Source organism: Notolabrus celidotus, chromosome 13 (genome assembly GCF_009762535.1).
Source record: "Notolabrus celidotus isolate fNotCel1 chromosome 13, fNotCel1.pri, whole genome shotgun sequence".
NCBI lineage: Eukaryota > Metazoa > Chordata > Actinopteri > Labriformes > Labridae > Notolabrus > Notolabrus celidotus.
In genome coordinates, this window is record NC_048284.1 from 3,019,525 (window position 1) to 3,038,872 (window position 19,348).

General features: G+C 40.5%; 1 protein-coding gene across 1 annotated transcript in view; it reads left to right on the top strand.

Moving 5' to 3' along the window:
* Nucleotides 1-19,348, top strand: part of ift172 (intraflagellar transport 172) — a 64,271-nt gene that overhangs the window by 4,550 nt on the left and 40,373 nt on the right. The window contains exons 9-16 of the mRNA XM_034699906.1: nt 87-210; nt 1,413-1,508; nt 1,618-1,779; nt 2,749-2,802; nt 3,020-3,123; nt 5,744-5,829; nt 11,601-11,713; nt 18,658-18,825. Coding sequence (XP_034555797.1) covers nt 87-210; nt 1,413-1,508; nt 1,618-1,779; nt 2,749-2,802; nt 3,020-3,123; nt 5,744-5,829; nt 11,601-11,713; nt 18,658-18,825 — 907 coding nt within the window. The remainder of the gene's footprint in view (nt 1-86; nt 211-1,412; nt 1,509-1,617; nt 1,780-2,748; nt 2,803-3,019; nt 3,124-5,743; nt 5,830-11,600; nt 11,714-18,657; nt 18,826-19,348) is intronic.

Consider the following 19,348-nt stretch of genomic DNA (forward strand, 5'->3'; position numbering starts at 1 on the left):
ATTTAAAAGATGTTATCTTAATGTGAGAGGTTTTGAGAGTCTCAGAGAGTTTGAGTGAAGTTGTTTGTCCTGTGTTGTCCTCACAGGCTGCGGGTGTTTAACTGGGCGCCCAGGAGAGGTGTGTGGGATGAAGCAAAGCCTAAAGAGATCCTGAACCTCTACACGATCACCGCCCTGGCCTGGAAGAAGGATGGATCACGCCTCTGTGCTGTAAATACTTCACTTCCATTCATTATCTAGGCAGCTCTTTTTTCCAATAGGGGTTGGGGGGAGCTAAAGCCGATCCCAGCTGGTAGTTCTTACCCTTGATATCATCATAACTGATGCCTTACTAAAAGAAAATCCACTCTGTAGTGTACATGTAAACAAATAAGCTACATACCCCTAACAGTTTTTTGTACCAGGCTGTAAACACGTTTAATTTTTGCTGTAAAAATCATAATTTTGGAGGGAATTTGGGTATTATATGCTTTTTTGTCACACCCCAAATTAAAAAGAAGTAACTTGGTACTGAGCAATGTTGGAGACAATGTGGGCAGCTGAATGTCAATCCCTCACATATTTTCTGGTTGTGTGTAAAATTGAAAACATTCTGGGATAGTGTTATTCAGTCTTTGGAAGATATTCTATGTTACAAGATCCCCAGAGACCCCCGGACTATGTATCTGGACATGATCCCTAATGACTTGATCCCTAAAGAGGACATCTACCTTTTTAAAATCCTGATTCTTGCCTCTAAAAAGGCCGTCTGGTTAAAAAGTGACCCTCCAAGTCCAGCACAGTGGTTGACCACAGTGGAAGAATTATATTCCATGGAAAGACTGACTCAGTACCTGCAGACTAAAGCATGGACCCATGATCAACGCTGGAATAAATGGACTGATTATCAGATTAAAAAGACAGGTGGTGATAACTGCTGTGCAGAAAAGACTTCATAAAAAAACAATACAGATATTGAGGAGGAGCCCCTTACTATACTTATGTTTGTTTGTGTATAATTTGTTGTCCTTTTTGTTGGTTAATATTGGAAAAAAGCAAATAAAAAGTGGGATCTAATGGGGAATTCTTGGCTTTTGGAGTCAGCCTCAAGTGGACACTTAAAGGTTCAAGGTTCACTTGAGGAACTGCAGTTTTTTGCACTTCAGCACTGGCTTACACAGGAGGTTCACAGGTTTAAATGTCCCTCAAACATGGAGCAGGGCTGAGTAGGACAGCATTAGTGGAGTCAAATGTCCATCATCTTCTCCAGTGATGCCAAAGCAGACGACCAAGAGGGGATCACTTTTATAGTTTCTGATATTTTTCAGAGTTAGGTACAATCATGAGTCCTGATACCTCAAATATAAATCTGTACTAAGAAAATAAATGATGTATTATTCATTTATTTGTCACGTGTGTTTGGGATTCAACAGGGAACACTGTGCGGTGGAGTGGAGCTGTTCGACTGCTGCTTACGGAGAAGCATCTACAAGAACAAGTTTGAAATCACCTACGTCGGCCTGAGCCAGGTAGAGACACGGACACCCAGGACATAATATTGCGTTATTCAGCTGTTCAAGACGACAACAACAACAAGAGGAGTCCTGGATAAAATGCCATCCTAAATGTCTCTTCCAGGTGTTGGTGAGGAACCTCTCCACTGGGACTCGTGTGGTCCTGAAATCTTACTACGGTTATGAGATAGAGGAAGTGAAAATCATGGGGAAGGATCGCTTCCTGGTGGCTCACACCTCTGATACTCTTCTGCTGGGAGACATGCAGACGAATAACCTCAGTGAGGTAAGACTTAAAGGATCCTTTCAATCAACCAATCTTTATTTATGTAGCACGAAATCACAACAAATGTTATCTGGTCCAGACCCATCTATGTTCTATTATTAACAAAGACCCAACATCAAGACAGGATCAGATCCAGTCCCATCTTACAGACAGGACTCAGTCTGATCTCATCTTAATCCACCATGAGCAGAGCACTTTGCAGCATTTAGCAAGTTACAGTGGCAAGGACAAACTTCCTTTAACAGGCAGAAACCTCCAGCAGGACCAGACTCATGTTAGACACACATCTGCTGAGATAGTAGTAGCTGTAGCAGCTGGAGTCTGGCACGTCCACAGCAACAGGAAACTATGAGACAAGGGAGCTCAGGGACTCCAGAAAGGTCTATGGTTAGGAACTTTAATGGGACAGGGAGAGTTAAAGTGACAGGCACAGAGAGCGGATCCCAGTGTGTCAGTCTAAGCTTCTAGCAGCATAACTAAGAGCTGGTCCAAGCCTGATCCAGCTCTAACTATAAGCTTTATCAAAAAGGAAAGTTTGAAGTCTACTCTTAAAAGTAGAGAGGGTGTCTGCCTCCCGGACCCTGACTGGTAGATGATTCCAAAGGAGAGGGGCCTGATAACTGAAGGCTCTACCTCCCATACTACTTTTAGAGACTTTAGGTACGACGGGAAGGCCTGCATGTTTGGTGCTTAGTGTTCTAGAGGGGTAATAGGTGCACTATGAGCTCTTTAGGATACGAAGGTGTCTGACCATTAAGGGCTTTGAAGGTCAGAGGAAGGAGTCAGTGTAGAGAAGCTAACATGGGAGAGGTAGTACTCGAGCTGTAGCTTTTTGGACTAGCTCAGGAGTCTTTAGAGACTTATGAGGGCAGCCTGATAAAGCCTTTCAAAAACATCCTACATGAAGCATACTTTTTGTCTGTTTGACTTATTGGACCTGAAGCCTCGACTCCGCCTCCTCTCTTTCAGGTTCCGTGGCCCGGCTCTGGAGGGAATGAAAAGTTCTTCTTTGAGAATGAAACGGTATGCACACACATGTTTCTCGTGGAGGGATGAGGACTCCTATTGAGCCTTTTACTCCGTTTATATCCAAGTGAACTTTACAGCTCTTACAGCACCTGTTAAGGTTACATCACAACAGCAGAATGTCATGTTTCAGGTCCTGTCACGTCTTGTTGTTGCCTCATCCCCTCCCTCTGCCTCCATTATATCACGTGCACCCATTCTCTCTCTCTCTCAGGTGTGTATGATCTTTAACGCCGGGGAGCTGAGCCTGGTGGAGTACAACAACAATGAGATCCTGGGATCGGTCCGGACTGAGTTTATGAACCCTCATCTCATCAGGTGGGTACAGTTATAGAAAACAAACACACCCAGAATCATTAAGTGATGCTTTTGAAACGACTCAACAGGTTTTACTGGTTCAAATAAAAAAACAAACAGAACTTTAACAAGCGTTAGTGATTTCATGTGGGTTTAAGGGAGTTGTAAAGACGTTAGATTTAAGCCAGTTGCTTAAATTAAGGGTCTGACTGTAAAACGTGAATCCAGAATTTGATGAACTTTCTTGCAGTTATATCACCTCAATTTCTGGATGTGATTTGCGACTGCTAAGGCATAAAATCCCCAAAGAATCACATCTTAAAAGACCACTGAGCCCCCAAATGATAGAAAGGAGTGGAAATAGATCTTTCCTGTGTCATCCAATCAAACGTTACACATTATTTTTAACTTTCTGACAGCAGAAGGAGGTAACTTCTGTTTACAGCTCCAGAGTTACTTGAATAAATCAGTGTAAGATGTTGTAAATCATTAGATGAATGACTAACAGTCTGCATTAAAGCTCCTGTGAGTACATGCATGACATTTGTATTGAGTTTGGCGCCCCCCTGTGGTCACAGCAGTACATCTTGTCTTTTGGCTGAGTTTGTCTACTATGTAGAAGTTGTGCTTTTCCTGACACTACATTACAGTCATGGCCAAAAGTTTTGAGACTGACACAAATATTACATTTTCACAAAGTCTGCTGCTTCAGGGTTTTTTAGGGTGTTTTTGTCAGATGTTTTCTATGGTATAATGAAATACAATAAGAAGCATTTCATAAGTATCAAAAGCTTTTATTGAGAATGCACAGAGTTCATGCAATAAGTCAATATTTGCAGTGTTGACCCTTCTTTTCAAGACCTCTGCAATTCTCCCTGGCATGCTGTCAATCAACTTCTGGACCAAATCCTGACTGATGGCAGTCCATTCTTGCACAATCAATGCTTGGAGTTTGTCAGAATTTGTGGGTTTTTGATTGTCCACCCGTCTCTGGAGGATTGACCACAACTTCTCAATGGGATTAAGATCTGGGGAGTTTCCTGGCCAAGGGCCCAAAATCTTAATGTTTTGTTCCCCGAGCCATTTTGTTATGACTTTTGCTTTATGGCAAGGTGCTCCATCATGCTGGGAAAAGGCATTCTTCATCACCAAACTGCCCTTGGATGGTTGGGAGAAGTTGCTCTCGGAGGACGTTCTGGTACCATTCTTTATTCATGGCTGTGTTTTTAGGCAAGATTGACCAGTGGAAATGTGTTTTTGGTGATAAAGTTCATTTCAAGGCAAAGAGGGACTTTGCAATTAATTGCAGTTGAGCTGATCACTCCTCATAACATTCTGGAGTATATGCAAACTGCCATTATAAAACTGAAACCGCCAGGACTTTGTGAAAATTAATAGTTGTGTCATTCTCAAAACTTTTGGCCATGACTGTACGTACACTACCAGTCAAAAGTTGGAAACACCTTCTCATCAAGGGTTTGTATTTATTTTAATTATTGTAAACACTGTAGATTAATACCAAATACATCAAAACTATGAAAGAACATATATGGAATTATTTAATTTTTTAAAAAGTAGTTAAACAAAGCAGAATCTGTTTATATTTTAGATTCTGTAAGTAGCCCCCTTTTTCCTTCATGACAGCTTTGCACACTCTTGGTATTCTCTCAGTCTGCTTCATGAAGTGGTCTCCTGGAATGGTTTCTAATTAACATGAGCCTTGTCAAGAGTTTATTTGTAGAATGACTTGCCTTCTTAATGTGTTTGAGGCCATCAGTTGTGTATCAGGTTAGTACACAATGGATAGTCCTATGTGACTACTGTTGTAATCCAGATTATGACAAAACCAAGCGGACCAATCACAGGGCTTGTGGTTGATTTGATGCAGAAGTATAAACCAGGCTTTACACAGAGACATAGATATTAATTCAAGCCTGTTTCATAACCATCTAAAAACTCCTCACTGTAGCTTTAACCTCTTTGATTAATTACTCTGTATAGAAATAGTCGTATAGAAATATACGACAAGCCTCTCAGGACAGTTTGAATGCTCCTGCAGTGACTCTTTAAGTCTCTGAGCTTCACTGGAATGATGAACAAAACTACATATGAGATATTCTCTAATCTGGTTATTTAATGATCAGTCCAAAATCTCCTTCAAGATGCCATCTGTACATTTAACACCATTTTCAGGCTCATTAAACAGTTAAGATGACTCCTCTTCTCTGTATGAGTCACATTCCTCCTATGAGTGTAATCCTCCCAGCGTTGTCCAGTAGGGGGCAGTATTGAGCCGTTCAGAGAATCCAGTCGTATCCCTCTGAGGGCTGCAGGCGGCTCTATGAGACTCAGCTCATTTGTCAGTTCACATCCATGTAAAAAGCCTCAGCCCTGTCAGATGTGCGCTGACTGACAGGCCCCGGGTGACCGACTAATAACAGGAGGGTTGACTGCTCCTGGCCTCGGGCTGGACACTGTAACATGACAACATCATGATCCGGGCTCTCCTGCAGGGAATTCAGCTACCATGAGCAGCCGTGGAGCTGGTGCTGGATTCACTCCCCTACATGATAAACCAGAGATTCACCACTGTTACAGTATGAGCAGGGTTTTCACTGAAGGTGTGTTTCTGTGTTTGCAGTGTTCGTCTGAACGAGAGGAAGCAGAGAGGAGTCGAAGACAATAAGAAGCTCGCATATCTGATCGACATAAAGACTCTTGCTATTGGTAAGAATGTGGGTCTTTGAAGCATGTGAGCCTCTCTGGTGTAATAACTCATATTATTTTAATGTAATCAATCAATCAGACTTTATTTATAAAGCGCTTTTCATACAATGACATTGTAACACAAAGTGCTGCACAAGAAAAACAACTTAAAGGTGACATATCATGCAAAATTGACTTTTTAATGGTTCTCTACCTGAAATATGTGTCCCTGTCTACAACCCCCCCGAGAATGAAAAAATCCATTCTGCCCCTGTTCTGATTTCTCCACCTTTCTGTAAATGTGTGTGAAACGAGCCGTTTCAGACTTCAGTGTTTTTGTTACGTAACAACAATATCCGGTCTGTCACTGAGTCAGAGCTCGGAGCTTGTTCAGCCCATAGACTGTATAAAATAATACTGAATCCCCTCCTCCGTTTTTCATTACCTGCACACATGTGTGCTAACAAGGAGCTTAGGAGGGAGGCATGCTAGTTGTAGGCTGTCTTAATAAACACAAAGGTCGGTTTTACTCCCCACGTCTGCAGATTTGAAGATCTAGTGGATGATTTTTAATTTATCATGGATAAATGCTAGCGCTAGTTAGCATAGCTACGTAGCTACATGTCGTAGCTGTAGCTGTGTACCAAGACACACGTCGACATACTGACCAATAAAACAACAAGAAACAGAATCTTTGACCAATCCTTCAGAAAAGGTCCGCTGCCTTTCTGGCAGAGGTCGGTTTTACTCCACACGTCTGCAGATTTGAAGATCTAGTGGATGATTTTATTTATCATGGATAAATGCTAGCGCTAGTTAGCATAGCCACATAGCTACATGTTCGTAGCTGTGTACAAAGACACACGTCGACATACTGATAAATAAAACAACAAGAAACACTAAATCTGTGACCAATCCTTCAGAAAGGTCCTGCTACAGGCGCCTCTCCGTCAGGATCAGATTCTGGATCAGATTCAGAGGGTTGAAGTAACGTGATCTCTGAGCAGCCGTGTATATTCAGCCAACATGTAAACATTAGATCAACGTGCTGGACAGCCGAGGCCACACCACTTCCTGAGGGGGCGTGGTCAGAAAGAAAACAGCGGGTTCTGAGGAGGACTGAAGAAGAGGGTTCTTCAGGCATGCCAAAATCTGATTTCAAAGTGTTTTTTTGAGCATAAACTTTAAAGACATGTTTTGGGGACCTCTTAGACCAATATATATTGATGAAAAAAGTGTGATATGTCACCTTTAAAATAGAATAAATTAAGAAAGAGATCCCAGCCCCGACCCCAAACCCTCCCCACAATCCTAACAATACAATATGCAACAAAAGTAATAAAACAATAAAAACAATAAAAATAAATAAATAAATAAAAATAAATAATTAAAAAAATCTAAATAATTTGCTGAACGAACTGAGGAAACGCTCTCATGTTATCTTAATGAGGAAACACTGGAGGTGAAATAAGATGTTAAAACTCAAAACAGGAAATTAAAATCACCAAAGTAAAATACATTTCTAAGATAATAAACACCTAAAATATTAAACCATTAAAAGAAAATAATATGCAAGACTTAAAATAAATAAATAAGTAAATAAATAAATAAGTAGAATAAAAGTGACTCCATTTGAAATAGATAATAAATAAATAAATTAATAAATAGATAAAACTGTTAAGAATAAAAATAAAACTTAGTTAAAAGCAAGACTAAAAGGTCGGTCTTGAGTTTGCTTTTAAAAATATGTATGCTCTGTGCAGCCCTCAGATCCTCAGGCAGGGTGTTCCACAGGAGCATGGGCCGTGTTAATAAAAAGCTGCCTCACCGTGGGTCTTAGTTTTTACGTTTGGTACCATTAAAAGTCCGCTACCTGAAGACCTGAGGGCTCTCACTGGCTCATATGATAAAAGCAAATCTGATAAATAAGAAGGCCCAAGACCATTAAGAGCTTTAAAAACCAATAAAATAATCTTAAAATCTAAAAGATACTGGAAGCCAATGCAGAGACTTTAGAATTGGTGTGATATGGGCTCTCTTTCTGGTCTTTGTCAGCATTCTAGCTGCTGAGTTCTGGAGCAGCTGAAGCTGAGAAATGTTCTTTTTGGGGAGACCAGAAAGAAGAGCATTACAATAATCAATTCTACAGGTTAGAAAAGCATGAACTAGTGTCTCTGCATTGGCTTGAGAGAGAAACTGACGCACTTTGGAAATGTTTTTTAGGTGATAAAAAGCCTTTTTTGTTATTTAATACTTCAGTAGAACACACTGTACCTTACTCAAAGATGGCATCACCAAAAAAACAAGACACATTTAACAATTTCTGTAATTTGATTGGAGTAAAGATTTAAGAGTAAAGAATAGAGTTAAGATTTAAAATATGTTTTATTAAGTTTCTTTTCTGTCAGTGGAATGAGATTTTGTGTCCCCAAGATCATGATAAAACATTAAAGAGAGAGAGAAACACAAGGTTACATCTAGCACAGGAAGAAAGTATGAATACAATGAACTGACAGTTAGAATCAGAAGCAGAGGTGGCATGGGAATCATCCCCGCACTGGTAGATCTATGCAGAACTTCTATATGTCACCTTGGGTAAAATGGTGCAAGGAGGACCCACGTGCAGATTAAAAATAAAAGGGTTTAATTTAATCCAAAAGAAAACACTGGAAACACTTGAGAACTCAGGAGAGGGGAAACAGAGGAACTCAATACACACAGTAATTAACATAGGTGTGAACACAGGACACAGGTGAAACTAATGAGGGTAATCAACAAGGGAGGGAAACACACAAAGACAGGAAGTAAAACTAAACTGGAATCACAGGGATCAAGAACTTCAAAATAAAACAGGAAACACAAAGCAAGACTAAGAAACACAACAGGAGACATCATTAAACACACAAGGACAGGAAGTAAAACTAAACTGGAATCACAGGGATCATGAACTTCAAAATAAAACAGGAAACACAAAGCAAGACATGGATCACTAACACACAAGAGAGACAAATAATAATTAATACAGAATAAACACAGGGAGGAACCAAGGCATGTAACAAGGAAAAAACTAAACTAAACATTAACTCATGACACTGTAGTGCAGCCAGCATTCATACACCGTCTACCAAGTGCAAATATTTTAATGTATAGACTGTTCTCAAGAAGTTGAATGGATGTTAAAAGAATTGTTTTAAAAGCCAGGATCTGGATCTGAATGAACTTAACCTGCTGGCTTCTATTATTTTCTAATAATTCAGACTGAATGAATGAATGAAATCTGCAGCTCAGTTTGAAATGCACAACATGAAAGAAGTGAAAATTGGAGAATTTACCAGGATGGAATTTAACTTTGTGAATGAGTCGCTTTTCCATCCCAAAGAACCAGGACGTTTGAATCCCTGGGACTACTCTCCAAGGAATGTGTTTGTTGTACTTTTAATGTGGTTAAAAGTTGGAGTCGACTGATTATCAGGGGCTGATATTTGACTTTTGGTTGATTATCCATATCTGCATTTAATTTTACCAACTACCAATTTGATTCATTGGTTAAAAAGTGTACTACTTTGACTCTACTGCAGGTGTGTCTTTCCCTCTAGGTCTGTTTTCACTCAACACCCTGTCTCACTATACATCCGTCCAACAACTACTGCCACATAATTACTCAGAGCATGTGCATGACTAGTCAATACATGAAGTGACAAAGATGAACACATTTCGGAGATAAAAACTCACCTTTATTGCTGTTGTACATCTACATCTGTGGTGATAAGTAATGAAGTAGCCTGGTTTTAATGTTTCACGACATGAAGGTTTTCATTTTTACTGTAAATTACTGTAAAAACTTCCAAATATCAGTTATCTGTCTCATGAACGACTAATAATTGGTATCGGCCCTGAGAAAGCATTATCAATCGAACCCTAGTTTAAAGATCCAGAAAGACCAAGTTATTCCACTGTCATATGGTAACATGCTATACAGCAACAAACTAATCATTGGAAGCAACACAGAGGCAACACTGGAACACACTAAACCAGGGGTGTCAAACTCATTTCAGTTCAGGGGCCACATACATCCCAAGTTGATCTGAAGTGGGCCGGACCAGTAAAATCACAACATAATAATCTATAAATAATGACAACTCTACATTTTCCACTTTGTTTTAGTGCAAAAAAGTAGAAGTACATTCTGAAATGTTCACATTCAATGAATTATCTTTCTACAAAAACAGCTGTTGTATTTTTTGCCATGATGAGTCTCATAGTGGGCCGAATATTTTACTCTTTAAGCCCTTAAACCTGCTGTGAACACACCAAATACAGGTTACCCATTCACCTGATACACAGAGTGTAATGTTTACAGCAAAAGAACAGATAGATTATAATAATGAAGAAGGTAAAGTTGATTATTTTGGACCCCTTAGCTCCAGCATGAACAGTTTGCTTCCTGGACGATGTTGTAGGCAGGGATGTAGTGCTAGTGTTAGTAGTTAGTGGATCATCTCATAGTGCTCTAAAAAGTCTTAATGATCTCAACCAGATTATGCAAACAGCAAGTCATCTATTTTCTCACTTTGAGAAAAAAAGTGCCGTTCAGGTGCGCTCCGTCAGCACTATGATTTTATGCGACCCCCAGAGGACAAATTTGAAATAGTAGTTACTTTTTTGAAAAATTGCAGCTAATGTCTTCTCTTTAATTTTTTCACTTTACAAAGTTGTTCCACGGGCCGGATTGGAACCTCTGGCAGGCCGGTTTTGGCCCACGGGCCGCATGTTTGACACCCCTGCACTAAACACTAAACCATTTGTTATCATGCACATGGAACTGCTCAATAGAAAAACATCATGAAAGTGTCAGACTATCATCCAATACTGTTGTGACAAAAATTTCCATTCATAAGGACGACTTCTTTAAATGTTTGTGATGTGTCAATATGCCAGCAGAAGTTTGCTGCTGTGTCCGAAATCACAGATTCAGTCACTACTGCCTTGATAGTTCTCTTTCTGAGGACTGAAGAGTGAGCTTTGATAATATCAGGATGTTAAACATGTTTCTGATACTCATTGATTTGTCTCGTGCATACAGACTATGGTCTTCTGTCGTCATCATCAGGAAAATGTTTGTTACTCCATTAAAATTCCTTTACTCTTCATAAAACATCCAGATTTTTGTAAAAATGCCACAAAGTTTGAACTCCCTGCACTGTCCATTCGCAATTTTCCCTCACACCACCATGCATGATGGTATATATTTCTTGCTTAGTGACTATCCATGACTATACTACTCTCCATCATGCATTTAAAGATCATGTATCCACTCTTTAACGTGTACTAAGTTGTGAGTCACCGGTGAGTTCGCACACAAACACCTTCCTTTCTTAATTTCAGTGAGTCGTTCTCTCCTCTTTGCTGCAACCTTCAATTAAATGTAATTTCTATCACACCTGCAGCTTTCACATTAGCTGCTAACAAACAGACAAATAAAGGGCACAGAAAACATGACCTCAGTGGCAGACGTAGTAATTGCACAACTTTATAATTTATATTGAGTGGACACACGAAGCCGGGCCATGTTCAGTTTTAATTAAAAAGTTGAGGTAGTCCGGATTTATCTGCAGACCGGTTATATCAACTAAGTCCCAGAGCGGCTGAGTTTTCCAAGCAGAGAAAGCGCTCAAACATTAGATGGAGTCACGATAAATATGTAATAATTGATCTGAATCTTGAGTAAATGTTGGTTTTTAGTGAGATACATCATGACACTGACGAGCTCCTCTCCTCTCCTCTCCTCTCAGTGGACTTGGCCGGGGGCTACAGTCTGGCATCCATCAGCCACGACTCCAAGATTGACTGGCTGGAGCTCAACGAAACCGGACGCAAACTGCTGTTCAGGGACAAGAAGCTGCGGGTGAGAATGAAACCAAAAATGAATATTTAAAGTTCAAAATAATCAGACAAGAGACAACGAGAGTGAGGTCTGTGCCAAACACTTTCACTACATTATAAGAGCATTAGTGCTTCCCATCCTGATCCAGCATCATAAAAAATGGCGCTCTACATGACCTTGTCCCCAAAAGTCTAACAGCATCCAAACTACTCTAAACCTTCTCCCTCTTTGTGTTGTAATGCCCAAGCTCTTCACTACAAACAAACCACATTACACATGGAACTTTACATACTTTATAAGGTTTCCATCGCTCAGCAGACCTGAGGTTCACATCCACCTGAGACACTGTGAGCTGGATCAGTGTCGGGGAGCGGTTGTCAGGTGTTGCCCTGGGGTAAAGAAACAGTTTGATGTCCCGGCCCCGGGGCAGAGACTGGGAGAACTCCGGTAATTGGGAATCCCTCAGTGGTTTCAAACTTTTTTTGCTGAACTTGTACGGCACATAATGACTTGCAGTTTTATATTCTGGGACAAATGTAGATTTTTTTTTTAGGACAAAATGAATTTCAGTGGGACAAATTGTGGAAAAGTGTGTGTGTAAGCAGAAATGGTGGAGATACAGGAAGTTTGAGGCTGATTAGAAAAATCTCAATGTTTGAGGATGAATATTTTTATCTGATTTAGAAGAAACAGTGTCTGAAAACTGAAACCCAGCCTTAAAAAAACCCACCTTTCTTTCTTTCTTTTTCTTTTTCTTTCTTTCTTTCTTTCTTTCTTTCTTTCTTTCTTTCTTTCTTTCTTTCTTTTTCCTTTCTTTCTTTCTTTCTTTCTTTCTTTCTTTCTTTCTTTCTTTCTTTCTTTCTTCTTTCTTTCTTTCTTTCTTTCTTTCTTTCTTCCTGCTGTCCCTCTTCCTTTCTTTCTTTCTTTGTTTGTTTCTTTTTTTGTTTCTTTCTTTGTTTCTTCCATTCTTTTTTGTTTTCTGCTGTCCCTCTTTCTTTCTTACTTTGTTATTTGTTTCTTTTTTCTTTCTTTCTTTCTTTCTTCCTTTCTTTTTTCTTTCTTTCTTTCTTTCTTTTCTACTGTCCCTCTTCCTTTCTTTTTTCTTTCTTTCTTTCTTTTCTACTGTCCCTCTTCCTTTCTTTCTGTCTTTCTTTCTTCTTTATGTAATTCCTTCTTTCTTTCTTTCTTTTCTGCTGTACCTCTTCCTTTCTTTCTGTCTTTCTTTCTTTCTACCTTTCTTCCTTTCTTTTCTGCTGTCCCTGTTTCTTTCTTTCTTTTTTTCTTTCTTTCTTTCTTTCTTTCTTTCTTTCTTTCTTTCTTTCTTTCTTTCTTTCTGTATTTCTTTCTTTCTGTTTTTCATTCTTTCTTTCTGTATTTCTTTCTTTCTTTCTTTCTTTCTCTTCTTTCTTTCATTCTTTCTGTCTTTCTTTCTTTCTTTCTGTATTTCATTCTTTCTTTCTTTCTTTCTTTCCTTCTGTCCCTCTTCCTCTTCTTTTTTCTTCTTTCTTTCTTTCCTTCTTTCTTTCTCTCTATCATTCCTTCTTTCCTGCTGTCCCTCTTCCTTTCTTTCTTTCCTTCTTTCTGTTTTTCTTTCTTTCTTTCCTTCTTTCTTTCCTTCATTCTTTCTTTCTTTCTTTCTTTCCTTCTTTCTTTCTTTCTTCTTTCTTTCTTTCTTTCTTTCTTTCTTTCTTCCCTTCTTTCTTTTTTCTTCTTTATTTCATCCCTTCTTTCTTACTCTCTATCATTCCTTCCTTCCTGCTGTCCCTCTTTCTTTCTTCTGTTTCTTTCTTTCTTTTATCAATGGAGCTGTTTTCTGATAGATTCTCTAATAAAAGTCATTTACTTAAATCAAGATTATCCGTCTTCTACTAATAATTTCTCAGCTTGAAAAATGTCTGAAATGTCAAATAAACCTTGTTTCTTCTAAATTAAAACTCAAAACAAGATCATTTCAAGATTGCTTGACTTAACAAGATATTTAAGAGTTCTTAAAACAAGTCCCTCTGTCTTGCTCAAATGTTACTTGTTAAGTAAATGTTTCTTGAATCAAGAGGGAGAAGATATTTAGACTCAAAATGAGACAATTTCACTTGGTAAGATTTTGAGTTTTTGCAGTGTAGATTTCTGTGTGCTTATATTAGCTTCAGAGATTATTCTTCCCTTATCAAGTCTCACTTTTAGGTCTCCATTAAACAAAACGAGAAGCTCCAGGTTTGTTTTTCACATTTCCTCTGCATTGATTTTCACCTGTACAGCAGGAACCGCCTCAAGCATGTCAGAGGAAGTCTCAGCGGTAATTTAGAGTCTCTTTATTGCTTCAAACTTGGGGGCGTGAACTAATTTTCCAATGTCAGAATATCTTAACATTTTCCACCCCTCTGCGTGCCTCATAAGCAGTATTATATCACTGCTGTATTTTGCTTCAATGAGATAAGATAAGAGGTTCCTTTACTCGTCCCACAACAGGGAAATTCAAGTGTCACAAAAACAAAGTAGACAGTGCAAAGAAAATATAAAGCAAACAATAACCTATAAAGTATCAATTATTAAAAAGTTATAAGCAATTAAAATTACAATTAAAATTAAAGAGGTAAAAAATAAGCATATCTTACACACACACACATATATATATATATATATATATATATATATATATATATATATATATATATATATATATATATATATATATATATTTGATTATAGAGTCTGACCACTGCAGGAAGAAAAGAGCTGCGGTATCTCTCCGTGAGACACCGCGGGTGAAGAAGTCTGTCACTGAACGAGCTACTTAGTGTTGTTATGGTCTCCTGGAGGGGGTGTGACCATAGACTGTAAATAAAAATGGACAGCGTTGCTCCGCCTCTTCCCATTGTACAGTTCTGAAGCCAAAAAATCCCTCTCCTGGGTGCAGCCATTGTGCAGCCAGAGCCTGTGAAGCCCAAGCGGCAAACTCCGGTCTCAAACGATGAAGCCAATGCGGAAGTGCTATAAACTGCAGTACATCGACAATCCGCTTGAGGCTGACTGCAGAAACACCGGAAACTACGTAGATATGAATGGGAAAAAGACGATCTTTGCAGCATTAATAAACATGTTTACAGCCTGGTTCAAAAAACGTCTAGGCCCTATGAAGCTAATCTCTCCAATGGCACACACTGTACGGGGGGTGATTTTTTTTCTAACGTGACGGTTCAGAAGATATTAAGATTATGGGTTTTGCCCAAATAAGGACATGACTGACGTGACTCCCGGTCAGGAACACACAGCCATTGGCTAAGGGGCTCACACTACTTGACACTCTGCCTAGTTGAGTTCCGCATTACCAATATGGCTGCTGCCGTCGATTTGCTTCAAAACAGCTCTCAGGAACAGATGGGTGACATCACGGATACTACGTCCATATTTTATACAGTCTATGGTGAAGCCTTTGTAATAAGCTCCGCCCTACAGCGTAGCGTCACAAGACGCTGTGTGCCCTTTGAAGTTTCGTTCTATGGCGGCTGTGAATCAAAGGAAACCAGGAAGTAAAACCCCGTTTTTTAAACTCTAATAACTAACGAAAAAGAAACTTTTCAGGAAAAAGAGGCCTTGGACACAAAACAGTCAAATACTAACTACATATCAGCACAGCATACGGATGTGAGAAACATTCGTACCACGTGTATTTATTTTTTAAAGTTTGACTGCTCCCCCATTCAAATGAATGGGGAAGACAGATTTTTTGACCTATACTGCAGCCAGCCACCAGGGGGCAGTCACACTGCTGAAAGCCTCACCACCAGGGCCGTATCCGGCACGCTTGGGTGTGACGTGTTGTCCATCAGAGAAGCCACCACCTCCACAGGGTCCAGTGGGCCGCCCAGGACAGAGCCGGCCTTCTTCACCAGTCTGTTCAGCTTCTTCCTGTCAGCAGCAGAGATGATGCTTCCCCAGCAGACTACTCCAAAGAAGATGGCTGATGCCACCACAGAGTCAAAGAAGGACTTCAGAAGAGCCCCCTCCACCCCAAAAGACCTGAGTCTCCTGAGCAGAAAGAGTCTGCTTTGTCCCTTCTTGTAGAGTGAGGTAGAGTTGTCTGACCAGTCCAGTTTGTTATTCAGGTGAACACCCAGGTACTTGTAAGATTTCACAATCTCAATGTCCGTTCCCTGGATGTTGACTGGTGTGGGAGGAGGGGACTTGCGTCTTCTGAAATCCACCACCAGCTCTCTGGTCTTTCCTGCGTTGAGCTGGAGGCGGTTTCTCTGGCACCAGACTGCAAAATCCTGCATCAGTTCTCTGTACTCCCTGTCGTCGCCATTGGTGATTAGGGCCAACAATGGCGGAGACGTCAGAGAACTTTTGCAGGTAGCAGCTTGCTGTGTTGGGGGTGAAGTCTGCAGTGTAGATCTGTATTAGTGTAATCTCTCTAAATGTAGCCTGTATGCGACTGTAAATGTTAAAACCCTCCCTGTTTTGCTAGTTTGAAGCGATTGTGCAGGTAAGAGGAAGCAAACGGCGCTCTGCAGATGATTTTGAGGGATAATAAAGGACTTCACACCTTCAATTACCTTCTCATGGTGCATGAAGTTGATATAATTTGTAAACAATCGCCGTCTTTAGTGGGTAGTTACTTTTATGCACTAACTCCGAATCAATCCAGCCCTATAACAAATCTTCCTCTAACCAAACTCATCAACAGGCATCTCGTCCTCATCACATTAAATCTTTTCCAGCTGAGCCCCAGGGTGAAACTATAGATGGAGGTGCATTATTAAAAAAGGTGGTGGTGGTGGTGGGTGGGGGGATATTAAGGCAGCTGATTACAGCAGCAGGCGGTCTCTCACACACACTCGTGCATACGTAGCGCTCGGGGAGCCACTGTACATTATAGAATGTACATAATCTCAACTCATCAGAGGAGCGTAGACTGCTGCGTGAGGACTTATACGGAGCTGGAGGAAGTTAATCAACTTTGTTCTGGGCTAATCAGCGAAACTATGCAACGTAAACTTTCTACGACAGGGGATGAGGAAATCAGGGTGATACGTGTGCGCCGCTAATTCTCTCGCGACAAACAAACCTGAACACACTTCTCTTACTGATGCAGATTTAAGAAGATCTGGAGTCAAAATTAAAGATATATGTCATGGAGAAAGGAGGAATGAGTACAAAGATGCTCTACAATCAGAAATACACCCCGGTATGAAGCCACCTTGGTATCAGAGGCTTGTAAAACCCTTCCAGAAATGTATGCAGTGGTTAAATAATACTCATACGAGGTTGGGAGCACACTGTAGTACTCAGAGTTCAATTAGGAAAGCATTCACGTCTGTTAACTCAACATGTAGGAGGGACAGCCGCCAGCCAAGCTCGGCATACTCAGGGGAGAACTCACCAAGAATGGAGAGCTGTGCATCAGTTTGCAAAGCACGCTCCCTTAATGACAGTTTTGCAGCTTCAGGCAGTTTGCTCTTGTTTTGCGTCAAGCTGTCAGCATCTCCTGTCTCAGCTGCAAAGAGCTGCCAGTCCACATATCGAAGGACTTTCACCAGAACCGTCTCTTTGTGCTCTCGTCCATCAACACCCACTGGTTGCATTTTCAGAGCGCAGGACCGCCAGACAGCTGGAGTCATGTGACCGAGGTTTTCCTGAAGTCATTACTGAATCAAGGATTCTCCTCCTCCTCCTCTCCTCATCCATGTTGTCTTTCTGGTCCTCTGAAAACCTCTGACCTGTTGACTCCAGGCCTGGCTCCGCTCATCATGACTTTGGTTTGTTGTTGTAGTTAAGTGAAATACGATCTGGTGATAACACAGAGTGTTTTATTCTGAAGATTAACCGGATGTTTTCATTTTGTTTTGGTGAAACCTGACTTCCTGTCCCGCACCATCTGCTCTGTTGAGATTGATGCTTCGTGCTCCGGCATTCGGCAAACATAGAAGTCTTGTGCACCTGATCCGGAGGACTCTGACCTGCCGGATCAGAGATGCAAGTTTGATCCTGCTGGATCCAGCGGAAGTTAACACATTGACTAGAATAGAAACCTATCAGATCCGGTGCTGTAACGGATCGGAGACCAACCGTACACAGATCTGGTGGAATTTGGCTGTCAGACAGCTCTGTACTGACTTAACCCCTTATTATATGAATAAGTATTGTCAAAGTAATATTTACAGCTTTTATTTACACATAACTTACTTGTAGATCATCCAGAGATGGAATTACTGTCATGACAGTATACTGTCATGCTCGAACTGACCACCATCTCTCTGCAGACGGTATATGGCTGTGAATTAAATGGATTTTGCAATGAAGTTCATTTGCCTGGAAAGAAGCCGATTTTGTCCAAATGGATGCATAATGGCATATTTAAATGTATGCAAACAACATTGGTGCACAGATTTGTTCTGCAGCACAGTTTGAGGAGCATTAAACGTGTGTGCTCTGTGAGTTAGGCGATGTCTTTTTGTCTCTTTTGCACAGATTTAGCAGGGGCCACATTTGTGCACACATTCTAAAAATCAGATTCTTAGTGAATCAAGAGCAACTAAGGGTTATTTTATTCAGTTTCATCCAAAAAAAGGACTGAGAAGAATTGAATAAACCATAGATGTCTTGTGTGTTTTCTTGTCTGCTGAAGGCTACAGATGCCCTGATAGGCACGTGAGAAACCAAATGTTGATGCTTCATTTTGCAGGTCTGATCCGAAACTAGCTTCCTGTGTTGTTGTCACTCTGAGGCTGGTGTCAGTTTTGAAACTACAAGCTTTAGTTCTTGTCTGGTTCCTAAAAAGGTCATTAAAAGTCTTACAGTTAACTTAGTGAACCCTGAAGAAACCCAAAGATGAGAGAGGAAACTTGTGTTCTGAGAGAGGTAAAGTTTGCTACAGTGTCCCTCTGTATTCTGTCCTCATGCTAAGCTAACTTAAAATATTCTTCTGAAAAGTTGGATTTAACCTCTTCCTTCTCCTTCCTCCTCAGCTCCACCTGTACGACATAGAGAGCACCGTAAAGACCACAATCCTGAGCTTCTGCTCCTACGTCCAGTGGGTGCCCGGCAGTGATGTGGTGGTGGCCCAGAACAGGGGGAACCTCTGCATCTGGTACAGCATAGACAGTCCCGAGAGCATCACCATGTTCCCCATCAAGGTGAGGCTTTGTTCTCTTTGTGTGAGACGAGGAAGAATGTCTCTGAGGTGAAATATCTACAGGACTGAGGGATTCTAAAAGTTCAGATTTCACACCTGAACAAGGCGACTTTTGCATTGTTGTAGTCTTTTTGGGGGGGGGACCTTTGCACCTCTGTGACTACCCATCTCTTTTGAACGCAACACCTCGAGATTGGAAAGCACACAGTGCATTAAAACTACCACAAGTTTTCATCCTCTAGTTTTCCACAGTTTCTTCTTTTAATATAAAAAAACACAAGTTTGACTTTCTTTCCTCCAGCCCTGCGTCTCTGCGCTCCTCAAAGAGCTGACTGAGCGAGTGGGTTTTTAAAGCTGCTGTCCTGCAGCAGCGTCTCGCCCTGAGCAGGAACAAGTTTCTGAAACTCGCTCACTGATGTTCTTATTAATAACAAAAATCAGGCAGAGGGAGTTGGACGATCTGTTGTTAGATGAGAGCATCAATACAAGAAACTCTGTTTGCAAGAATATCAAAGAGATTATAA